We start from the raw sequence: 12,872 nt of genomic DNA, 5'->3' as shown, positions 1-12,872 counted from the left end.
CTTTCTTTCTTTCTTTCTTTCTTTCTTTCTTTCTTTCTTTCTTTCTTTCTTTCTTTCTTTCTTTCTTTCTCTTTCTCTTTCTCTCTTTCTTTCTTTCTTTCTCTTTTTCTTTCTTACTTTCTTTTTAGGGGGAGAGAGAGCGCGCGCACATCAGGGGGGAGGGGCAGGTAGAAGGAGAGGGAGAGAAAATCTTAAGCAGGCTCTATGTCCAGCATAGCTCAATCTCACGACCCTGAGATCACGACCTGAGTCGAAATCAAGAGCCAGACGCTTAACTGACCGAGCCACCCAGGTGCCCCCCAAACCCCCTTCTAAAACTTAACTCTTATTTCTTATTTCCACCCCTTGTCCCACTCTTGTTTTCTTCCTATATTTCCAGCTCAATTTCATCCACTTCCCCCACATCTGAAACTCTGAAGTCTCTCCTAGCAATCCCCTTTCGCTTCCTTGACACGTTCCTGGTCACAAAGTCCTGCCGATCATGCCTCCTAAATAGCTCCTGCCTCATCTCTCGCCCTCCCCCACATCTCCAGTAGTGCTCTAGCTCAGCTTCTCTCCAAGACAAAATAAATTTTTAAAGACAGACTCACTCAATCTATTTATGTAGCAGTGTTATCTCTGTCTAGCACATACTTCTATCATTGTACCAATCCCACCATTATCTCCATATTTTACTTTATTTGATTACTGTTGGTTTCTCCTCCTCAACAGTTACATGGCAGAAAAGAGCTGTCATTATTCAACACCACTGCCTAGTAAACAGTATGCAACTTGATAAAAGTTTGTGCAATGATATGAATCACTTCTCGCATATTCTATTACAAAATTCTCCTGATTTGGGAATGTGATTTCAGTTCTAACACTGTCAACCCCCTCACCCATCAACCTGTCCCACAAATCAGCCATCACTATGACAACAGAATTAGCTCTTCTTTTTAAAGATTTTATTTATTTATTTATTTGTTAGAGAGAGAGAGAGAACACAAGCGGGGGGAGGGGCAGAGGGAGAAGCAGGCTCCCAGCTGAGCGAGGAGCCTGATGTGGGGCTCGATCCCAGGACCCTGGGATCATGATCTGAGCTGAAGGCAGACGCTTAACTGACTGAGCCACCCAGGCGCCCCAGAATTCTCTCTTTAAATTACAAATCTGATCTCATGCTCTTACCTTCAATGACAAAGTCAGGCTTAGCACTTAAGTCTCTTCATCATCTCACCGCTGCCTATCCTTCCAGCCATTATTTCCCCATCAATCCCCAAGTGCATCCTAAAAATCCATTAAGTACTCTGAAGACCTGCACGGAGTATGCCATGGTCACAGCTACTGCATAACTTTGTGCTCAATGTCCCTTTCTTAAAAAACACCTCCTTGGGCGCCTGGGTGGCTCAGTTGGTTAAGCGACTGCCTTCGGCTCAGGTCATGATCCTGGAGTCCCGGGATCAAGTCCCGCATTGGGCTCCCTGCTCAGCAGGGAGTCTGCTTCTCCCTCTCCCGCTCCCCCCTCTTGTGCTCTCTCTCTCTCTCACTCTCTCTCTCAAATAAATAAATAAAATCTTAAAAAAAAAAAAAAAACACCTCCTTGACTTTTTCAATTAACAAACTATCTCCCCTAAAACTTTGGTCCCCTGCCTCCCCCCCTAAAAAATTTCTTCCCCTTGAATTCTTGAATTCTTCCCTTCATCCTTACTCTGTATTCTGGCCCTAAAGCAAAGACATAGCTACTTTTGAGCTCACTGCACATTCTTTTAAAAAGCCACATTGTTGCCTCTATTCTATGTATCCATTTATCTATCTGCATTCCCCTTTCCAATAGTTGAGCCCTTCCCTAGAGGATTCATTCATCTCTTCTTGGTTCACCATTATCACACAGCTCGGCTCAAAGAAGATTCTCTAGAAGAGCTGGTTCAATGAATCCAATTCAGGAATCACTAATAAAGTGATGTGTGACTTCTTCTGAATAGAGTGAGATACAGACTAACCTGAATTTGTGTTACTGAGAAGTAACTATGTCATCACCTTCTTACAGGGCTGGTGCTGGTATCTTGCTTTATCTATATGCTGCTGGAAACACATTTTCAACCACATGCACAAAAATATCAGACCGTTGTTTGCAGCTAACATGGCTGTTTCCAAAATGCTATCTGCTTCTTTGGGTGTTTGCTATTTACCCATCAAGGTTGTGTAAACTTGTAATGAAATAAAATGTTTGTATGAATTTGAAATAAAATAGATCAATATAACCAAAAAAGCATGTTCATTCTAAATCACGAACATTTGTTATTACTGTTTTTATACCAAGAACCCATTTTTTTTTTCACATTTTAAAGCTCATCATTATTTTATCTCAATGTTAAAACCTCCTATAAAACTCCTAAGATGTTGAAAAATAAATCTGATTGATAGAACTTTAGCCCTAAAGGTGAGAACACAAAGAAAAGAAACTCCTTTCACATCTTCTGTGATATTTTGACTAAAAATATAAACAAAACAAAAGTAGGTCAAGGAAGAAAAGCATCTTCTCACCGATGGGCCTTCTCCAATGTGAATGTGTGTCTTCTGCTTGGCCTCACACAGCTGCCTCAAATGTAAAATCACAAGTTCATTCTCCTCCTGGTCACTGACTGGCTTCATTTTCTGTCCAGGAGACAAACCAAAAGCACACTATGCAACACAGTTTCTCTCATTTTATTGTATTCCCACTTGGTTTTGTGTGTCTGGCAGACAGACATAAATAAATCTAAGTGTTTCACTGCTCTCAGAAGCAAGAGGAGCAGTGGTATTCTGGTTACTATCATATATAGTGCAACAGGATATATATCTTTAATTTCAGAGAGAGGAGTGAAAAAAAAAAAACTTGTAAAAACAGGATCCAATTCTCATTTCTTATAACTTATTTGTGAGAACTATAAATCATGTTACCTGAACTCGCTCAAAGATGTCCGCTTGCTCGTTATCTGTCAGTGATGAGAGATGCCTCTGTATTACCAGCTTGGCTCTCGGGGGGTAGAGACCTAGGGAAAATGATGGGGATAAGTATTAAACAGAATGTAGCTGCAAAGATCAAAATGCATATATCAGGTATTACAGTTTGTCCCTTTGCCAGCAGGCTCTGAGGTTAAATCTTCTCAAGGAGCGGTCCCTGCCTATAACAAGCCTTGGAACACTACCACGAAATGATGAAAGCTAGATGGAACCCTTACCAAAATCAATGACCCCCTGTCAGTTATCCTGAAGTCAGAATTATTAACAAGAAGTTTCTAAAGGATACCAAATCAACAGCATAACCAGGTACCATTTAGTATACGAACACAGACACTGTAGAAACTCATTAGTGAACTGGCCAAACTATTACTGAATAGCATTGGCCAAAATCCTCTGAGCTTAAACCATGACGTAATACTAATTTAATATTAATAATATTAAAAGGCAGAGCTACAGCATAAACAGGAGTGTCTCCTCCTCATGCAGGTCTTGTTCCATGGTAACAAAATTTCAGGAATAGCAATAGTACTTAGTAATATAATTAGTGTTATTGTTCTACCATGAAATTGTTACCTTTTCATATCATGTTATTTTTATATCTATCACACCCTTACACATAATTTACATCAAGTCCTTGGGCAAAAACATTTTCCATGAAAACATTTTTGGTTTTATAATTTTTTTCTATTTTAATTTTAATTTTTTTTTTATTTATTCATTTGAAAGAGAGATGGAGACAGAGAGAGCACAAGCAGGGGGAGAGGCAGAGGGAGAGGGAGAAGCAGACTCCCCACTGAGCTGGGAGGCCGACATGGGGCTCAATGCCAGGACCCAGAGATCATGACCCAAGCTGAAGGCAGATGCTCAACCGACTGAGCCACCCAGGCACTCGATAAGTTTTTTTTAAAAGAGAAGAGTTATTTTCCTCTGAGTAAGATAACACTGTGTGTGTTTATTTGCTTTATATTTTATTACCTGAGTGAGATATATTCTACATTTTTTAAATATTCAAACATTATAGATAGAGCTAAATTTGCCTTTGATAGGTAGTACAATCAGTGAGCAAAGGCATAAGAGACAAGAGATTTGTGTAGATTCAAAGTATCTTTCCTAAAATATTTGTTGGCTCCAGGGGGAAGAGTAGTAATTTTATAGCAGAAAATTGCTGAGAGCACCTTGACCAGGTGATAAGGCCAACATGACCAGTAATAAACTCAACATCATGAGCCCCGTGACAGGATGCACTGAGAAGGAGACCGTGCCATTTCTACAGTGCTCTTGCTGGGAGGAGTACCCTCAGTCCAAATGTAAAAAGATGTCAAACAGGCTGAACTGAGGGACATCCAGCAAAGTAACAGAGAGATGCTCATTGGGGATGTCAAGGTCATGAAAGACAAAGAAAGACTGAGGAGGAGCTGCAACTGCAGGAGCCCAGGGTAAGGCAACAACCACAGACGAGCCAGAATCCCAACAGGGATCCTGGAATGAAAAAGGACATGGACAAAACAACTGGTGAAGATCAAATGAAATGTTTAGTTGGGACAATAATATTGTACCAATGTTAATTTCCTGTTCTGGACATTGCACTGGGCTATATAAGATGTTAACAACTGGGGAGGATGGGGGACGAACATTTGGAAACTCTGCGACTTCCCTGTAAATCTAAAAATAGAGCATATTAAAAGTTCTTTAAAAAAGAAATACAGGGTATTATTTTATGTATTTTTCCAGATATAACAAAGTGTATGTGTTATTCAGCAAATTATCATTTCACTCGATTATATAATTTTAAGATGTATCCAAGTTGATATACAATTAGAATTCATTCCTATTAATTGTTCCATTGTATGAATATACTTCAGTTAGGCTATTGATACACATTTGGGTTGTTTCCAATTTTCCCTTATTTAAAAACAACACAACCTTGAAAATGTCACCTTCTGAAGCTATATAAGAGTTTCTCTTATCAAGACAGGGAACTGGTGGGTAATTTTAGGTTCATTAATTTCTATCAACTCTCCCAAAATGGCTATCCCAATTTACACTACATTCAGCCTCACATAAATGTATCAATATCTCCACAATTTCACCAACAGTTAATCTGATGACTATCTTATTGTTGTTTCCATTTTCATGTCTCTGACATCTAGTGAGGTTGAAAATCTTCTCGTTTTTATTATTGGACCTTTTAATTTCCTTCTCATATGAGTGTTTTTTAATATGGATTGTGTCATTTCCTACTGGTAGTTTTATCTTTCTCTTTCAAACAGTAAGAATTCTAATAAATTCTGATTACCCATCTGCTATCTCCTAATTTAACTTCCAAGGAAATAGTTGTTATGCAGAAAATGTAAATTTTTATGAGGTCAAATCTGTCAATGTCTTCTTTTAACAGTTTTTGCATTTTTGTATCTTCATAAAGGTTTCCTTGTTTAAGGACACCAGAATATTCTTATTTTCTTTTAATGATTTTAATATTTTGTTTACAGTGAGGGGTTTGATCCATCTAGAGTGTATTTTGAGTAGGATAAGTGGAAGGAATCTTTCTCTCTTTGGATAGCAAATTGATCCAACACTATTTCCTGAGCAATTCAGCCTTTCCGCCACAAATTTATAATGGTCTCTTTACTGTACACCAAAGAATCTTCCATTTTTGTAAAGGTACAAATGCAAAAATAATGTGCATTGTTAAATCAGAAATTTTAAAATATGAATATTACATTTAAATAATCCTTGATCACACAGCTGAATGGATATTCAGTAAACACTGCTGTTCATCATCAATTTTGCCCTGTGCCTATGATCCTGTGGCCTACTGAACAGAAATCACAATTTTTGCATTTACAATGATGAAACCATTCTCTGCCATGTTCTGGCACTTGCACTCTCCCAATCTATCCTAACAGCTATCATCCTGAATTGCATTAACCGGCTCATGTGCCTGTCTTCCACGCTGGGCAGTAAGCTTCTGAAGGCACAGCCCACATCTCAATCACTTCTATACTGCCAGTATTTAGTGCAATGCTTGGCCCCCAGCAGATGCTTAACAAGTATGTATCGAATTGCGTTTCTTCTCCCATGAAGTAGTTTCCAACCTTTTTCGTTAATGAGATAATGAGGAGAAAGGGGATGTGAGTCACAGAGTCACCTCTTCCTCATTTCCCCTCCTCAGAACACTTTTTTTTAAAAACCTGCTTTACGGTATCACATCCATTACGTCTGTCATTTTCAAATGTCCCTCAAAAGCCACACAAGGTTTGTTCCAGTTCTACAGTTTTAGGGAAAAGGAACACAGCATCAAGTGAGAGGGGAAGAAAAAGAGACTTAAATAAACAGTTGACATTCTCTCTTCACCCACTGAACAAACATTTGGTCAGTTCTCACTAAGTACATAGCAGTCGTAAGAACTGTGGGAAATACAACTAACTCCCTTCCTTGAGCCTGCCTTCAGAAAAAAAAAAAAGAATTAAAAATGAAAAAGAGAAAGAAGTGGGGAAAATGGCAAGCACCTCAGAGAGACCGAGAACACACATTTGCCTGGACATGAGAAATGATTCTCTGGGCTCTGGTTTCACCAGGAAAAAAAGACCCATCTGCCCGGAGTAAGGACTTTTTCACTTCCCAGATGCCAAAGCAAACTCTTCTTTCGCCCCCACCAAGTTCTACTGTACCTTCAATCCTTTCACAGAGCTTATGCAAAGAGTGCATAGGGCAGGCCTCACACAGCTTAATCTGGGTCTTGGCACTCTGCAGGGCAGCTGCGGTGCTGAAGGCCTGTTTCAGAGTCAGCATTACCTCATCGACCTACGAGAAGAAACATAACTCAGGTCTCTAAAATGTGTGCCTTCACAGTAACACATTCAAAGCCCAACAGCAATATGAGACTTTGTTGATGCTAACTAAATAATATATAACGCAATTTGACGACTACAGAGCTAGTAGAGAGAAAATATCAAGTGTAACGTTAGACCTTCAATTATACTATCACTGAAAGCTGGATAGAGTAAGACCATTTTCATGTGTATAACACTGATTACTTGGAGGCTATTTTTAGACCCCACTGAGTGTGACACCATCACTGACAGTTTAAGGGACGGTCAATCAGATCTTTGTTTCATTAAGTAGTGTAGCAGATTTCTTTGGAAGATCCGTCTGCAATATATAAGGAGCAATAGAATAGGTTTAATGTTCACTTTTGGTAATAGGTATCCTATTTACTTCATCCTTTTGGATTACTTTTAGTGTAAAAACAAAACATGGTTTAAGCAAAGTTCTGGGGGGCAGGGAAGGAGTTCAATTTAACGAATGTTGAGGGAAGTCTGTGAAGGTTGCTGGTCTTACCTCTATGTCTGCTAATTTGTTATCATTTCACTTCTGATGTGCGATACTAAGAAGTTCTGACATTATACTGTCCAACAGCTGGGTCTCACCACTAGGTCAGCAGTTTGAAAACTACCAGCTGGTTTCTCCCTAGCCCTTCCAATGACTCGATCAAGAAGTGTGAATCTAGCAGTCTAGTCTCCTGCTTGCTTCTCTGGGGTCAACTATTAGCTCACTCTCACGCACTGCTAATCCGACTTCAGGCCATGTCTCTGTGACGCAATCATCAATGTAAGTTGTAGCTTTCCCATGCTGTAGAACTGAGATCAAAGGCTCAAACCTCCACGGGGAGCTGTGGAGTACCAAGGGCCTCACCCGAGCTAGCTTTGATATTGAAAACCACCTTTTTTAAAGTCTCTCTTTTCCCTCCCCCTTCAGCCTGGTTTAAGAATAAGCTATTATTTAAAGGATTTAATCTACTTCTGCATGTGAGTGTATGAAGATCCTGAAATGAAAAGAAATTTTATTCTTCTAATATTACTACTAAAAGGAGAGATCAAACAGTAAGCAGCCAGTCATTATTCATTTATGTTTTACAATGTTACCAAGTTTTTAAAAGGGTTATGAATAATTTCACATTGTTCATAAATAAAAGTGGGTTATTCATAAAGTCTGTTCTTTTAACTATAATTAAAAAATAAAGATTTCTTATTCTTGAAAATAAAAGCACTACATGCTTAATGCCTTTGCAGTTTTATTTCATTTGCCTTGTTACGTATGTATTCAAAAATAATTTCAATTACTATGCATACGTTTGTTTCTACTTTCTTGTTTCTCATTTGTTAAAGGCACTGAAAGGATGAGTTATCTGCTTAGCTTTCACATGGGTTTATTATTTGTTACTTAGTAATACTACCTTGTAAAAGACCTCCAGTGAAAATACTGAACTTTCATGTTTTCTTCTCTATTTCTAGATGAAACAAGAGGCCATTTCAATGGCGTCTAATATGTGGCCACCAATTTCTTCCAGCCACAAATATTACTAAAATCTTTGATTTCTAAAATTTTAAATGTTTTGCTTTTTTAGATACATCACTTTTTTTAGATGGCCTATAAATTCTATCATGGGATCAGAGCAACTAAAAGTTCAAATTAGTGCGGTATGAATAACTTTTTTATTCTAGATACAACAGCAACAAAAAACATAGGTCATGTTAAAAGGCTCAAAGTAAAGGAATGCACAAAGATAAATCAATCATATGCAAACAGAAGGAGAGTATTCTTTGCATTACCATCAGGCAAAACTAAATTTGCAGTGAAAAGTATGAGATGGAACAAAGAAAGCCAACTTATGATATTAACGTAAAAATCCATAATGAAGATAATGCTCATAAACATTTATGCACCAAACTTAGGTATTTTATGGCATATAAGAATAAGCCTAAGAATCACAGAATGTGTCAAGGACTTCCCAGGATTACCTAGTTTAATTCTCTGGAAAAATGTGAACTATTAAACCCTATACAAATGCTGCATCTTGGGAGCCTGAGTCATCTTCTTTTTTCTCTTTTCCTACTTTTCCTGGATACTGTTGTCTGCATCTGTGGGGTTTTACTTTTTCTTTGTCTATCAGCAGCAACTTCCATTTTTTCCCCACACCTTTTGAACCAATTTTGAAGAATGCAAAAATGGTGTTTTCCACAAATCTCAAGGGTTGGTTAAACCAGATGAAGCCAGCTGCAGACAAATATTTTACAAAGGAAGGAAGGAAGGCATACTGAGCATCTAAACTTGGAGTGTATTTCTCCAGGACCCATGAAAACACTATACTGTTTATCAATTCACTGCAATTGTCACAAAGATCAATTCACCGCAATTGTCACAAAGACGGAAAAGAAAATGCTACTGTGTATTCTTTTTGCGCAGAGAGGCTAAGTCAGCATGTGTGGTTTTGCAATACTTTGTCTTACACAACTGGCAAGCCACATCAATCATAACACTGCTTAGACCTGTAATATTTAATTAACTGTTTTGTTCGGTTCTATATGTCAGCTGCTTCAACCATACTTTTATACAGGAAATCTCATTTAATTTTTCTTCTAGCTTGCACTTCTGATGTCCCACTATTCAGTTAAGATGCGTACTGATAAAACTAGAATCAACAAGTTTTAAAAGATTCTAGCAAAGGCCTGCCCTTCTTAAATAACAGTGCCAAAACGGAGATTCTGATACAGTTTCCATGTAAAAGGAAGACATTCTCAGCCACACTGGTCTGTTGCCTTAGTCACAGAGCTTCTTAAGGTGGAAAATACAGCACGTTCCCAGACCTTCAACTCTGACTCCCTGTTTCAAAAACTCATTCTGCATGTATGAGGTTAAAAAAATAAATAAATACTAAAAACTACAAACAAAACAAAGCCTGTAAATGAGGTTGAGAAAATGAAGGTTTTATTTAGTCTTCCTCTTAATGCAGGCTATACAGTAATCAGATTCATCAGCACCTAGACAATGACTGCCTGAAGTTAAGAGTAACGCACTCACTCACTCAAAATACACTTAACAAGCACCTGCTACTCTAGAAACACTGGGGGATACGACAAGAATAAGAATGGTCCTGACCTTGTGGGATTCACAACCTAGTGAACTAGAAAGCTATGTAAACAAGCAAGAGTGGGGATTAATAGGAACTGTTAGAGACCTATAAACAATATATGGCAAGAGCACTGACAACAAAGCAACTAAAAAAAAGTCATTCCTGCCAAAAAAAAAAAGTCATCCCAAAAGACTTCACTAGGATGTGTACAAATACAAAGTAGAAAAGAAGGGTATTCAAGTCACAGGAAAGCAAGGCCAGGCCTGCCTCATATCCCATGAAGCAGTAGAAAAGAACGTGAAAAATAGGTAAGGAAAACACAGCATAATCTCCTTGTTTAGCAGCAGGGCAGACCTTGAGACCCACATGGCCACCTTCTCTGCCTGACTATCTAAACGTGGGAGCCCTGGCTCTGGCCTCCTCTGACACAGCAGACTCCTCACTCTGTGCAACCAACAGTGATCTCAGAGCTTCAGCCCCAGCCACTCCCTTCAATCCTTGATCACATGTGTCCTGCACATGAACTACGTGCTGCTTCAGTAGCGGACCAAAGGAAAGCTACACCACACCAATCGTCACACCAGCCTCTGCTGTCTGGCCTAGAGACCAGCCGAGGAGATGGGACAGCCCGTGTGAGGACGCAGTCATGAAAAAGAAAGGCATCCTGGGGGGCGGACCAGAGAAGGAGGAAGGTCCTTCTGCCATGCCACACAATCTAGACTTTGTCACTTAACAAGGAGGCATAAACTGGTTCCTGGAAATTTTGTGAGAAATAAAGCTAGAGCACGATGTGGAAAGTGGACAGATGACAGATTAAGCTAGTGGCAGGGAGACTAGTTAGGACATTTGTGTGATAGTCTAAGCAGGGAAGATGAATGCCCAGAATCAGGTAGAGAGGGAAAGGAGGAGAAATGGATAAGAAACCTTCCTATCTTTTCATTAGCAGGATTTGGTGAACACATGCATATAGAAGGTGAAGGAGAGGGGTGCCTGGGTGGCTCAGTCATTAAGCATCTGCCTTCAGCTCAGGTCATGATCCCAGGGTCCTGGGATTGAGCCCCGCATCAGGCTCTCTGCTCGGCGGGAAGCCTGCTTCTTCCTCTCCCACTCCCCCTGCTTGTGTTCCCTCTCTCTCTCTGTCTCTCTCTGTCAAATAAATAAATAAAATCTTTAAAAAAAAAAAAAAAAAGAAGGTGAAGGAGAATGTGTTATGATTTCTAAACTGGGAAGCTGGGTAAATGGAGATGCCAAAATAAAATGTGGAATATAGGACAGGTTTTGGAAAGGGATCCAGAAAGTGGAAGAATCAGCCTTAGTGAAGAAGACGGACGAAGGAAGGAGGGAGTGAGGGGTGAGCGGGCAGCAGGACAGCGGGTTCTCCTGATGGTATTTTCTATCTACGTCTTACTTGGTTGGCACTTTCCAGTTCTGGGTCACTGCTTCTCTTTGGCTTTCTCTCTCTCCCTGCCTGTGCTCATCTGCTCTCATGTCTTCAACTATCATTTACATAACAGCAACTCTCAAATTTTTATCTCGAGTCCTGAACTAAAACTACAACACCATGGTCACCTGGATCTCAACATGTGGATTTTTCCTAGGTATCGTTAATTATCTAGCGTGAGAACGAAAGACAAATGGAACTCTCTTGAGTAAGAAACTGTTCGTGATGGGGGCGCCTGGGTGGCTCAGTCATTAAGTGTCTGCCTTCAGCTCAGGTCATGATCTCAGGGTCCTGGGATCGAGCCCCGCATCGGGCTCCCTGCTCAGTGGGAAGCCTGCTTCTCCCTCTCCCGCTCCCCCTGCTTATGTTCCCTCTCTTGCTGTGTCTCTCTCTGTCAAATAAATAAATAAAATCTTAAAAAAAAAGAAAGAAAGAAAGAAAGAAACTGTTAGTGATGGGAGTGCTATATTCCCCAGAGAAAACAGGTTGAGACCCAGAGGGCCCCAGTCAGAAAGTGCCTTGGTACCAATTCACTCCTTTTTCCTTATTCCTACACTTCCATATCCCTTCCACACGGGGAATATGGAAGGTCAGAGTTGAGCAGAAATGATGGCAACAGGCACCAAAGAAATGAGAAGAATGCTGCCTGGCTTGTTGTCTATATCTAAGTGGTGTGTGTTTCCCCAGGAGAAAAGCTTGCAGGAGGATTATATGCCCAAGGAAATATTTTTCTTCAAAGTATGGTGACAGAGCTAAGGGTTTGTGTTAAAATGGTTAGGATAATACAAGTGGAAGAAGAAGTAAAAAATTTTAGGGAAAAATATCAAACTATGTTTAGTCACTCACATGCATTTCTAAGTCTGCCTTAAATATTTCTTCAACTCCAACTGCTGCCATAAAGGGACAGGAGGAAGGAGTGAGGGGAGGATGCCAGAAAGAAGAATGGGACTTTCAAATTCCAAAGAAAGAAAATGAAGGCTAAAATAAGACCATTAAAAAATAAAGTGTTTTTAAAATGAGAACAGTGGCTAATGAAATAAAGAAAGAAAACAAAATCCATCTGCCTTGCTGATGGAAGCATTACCTCCTCTGAGATGTTATAATAACTCAGAGAGTAAGAGATCAGTGGTCTTCCATATCAGCTTACATGAGCAATGGAAAAAATAACAGCCCTTCTACTCTTATTAGTCGTTTCCTACCTTTTAAAAATAGCCCTGATACCACGACCAGATTCGTTAGACTCAAGAAAGTCTCTAGGCTTAAAAATCACCATGACAATTTGTTTATGTTTTCCTACTGCTGCTTTAGAGAGCAGGAACTTGTTTCTGGATGCCTTCTTCTTTTTCCACTGGTGGCAGTTCTGTGCGGCTCAGCCAGAGGCATGGGCAGGAGCACGCAGACAATCACGCCACTTACCAGAGACTCACTGGCACACTGGAGCACGCAGACAGTCGCACCACTTACCAGAGACTCACTGGCACACTGGAGCCCTCAGACAGTCGCGCCACTTACCAGGGACTCACTGGCACACTGGAGCCC

At 39.9% G+C, this 12,872-nt stretch overlaps 1 protein-coding gene across 5 annotated transcripts in view; it reads right to left on the bottom strand.

The window, feature by feature from the left end:
- Positions 1–12,872, bottom strand: part of TBC1D4 (TBC1 domain family member 4) — a 176,572-nt gene that overhangs the window by 48,028 nt on the left and 115,672 nt on the right. For all 5 annotated transcript variants that reach the window (XM_044913543.1, XM_044913544.1, XM_044913541.1 and 2 more), the window contains exons 5-7: positions 6,651–6,783; positions 2,917–3,008; positions 2,521–2,631 (exon numbers count right to left, since the gene is read on the bottom strand). In XM_044913543.1, the coding sequence (XP_044769478.1) occupies positions 2,521–2,631; positions 2,917–3,008; positions 6,651–6,783 (336 nt within the window). The remainder of the gene's footprint in view (positions 1–2,520; positions 2,632–2,916; positions 3,009–6,650; positions 6,784–12,872) is intronic.

The sequence above is a fragment of the Neomonachus schauinslandi genome, chromosome 3 (genome assembly GCF_002201575.2).
Source record: "Neomonachus schauinslandi chromosome 3, ASM220157v2, whole genome shotgun sequence".
Taxonomy (NCBI): domain Eukaryota; kingdom Metazoa; phylum Chordata; class Mammalia; order Carnivora; family Phocidae; genus Neomonachus; species Neomonachus schauinslandi.
This window is presented reverse-complemented; position numbering and strand designations above follow the sequence as displayed.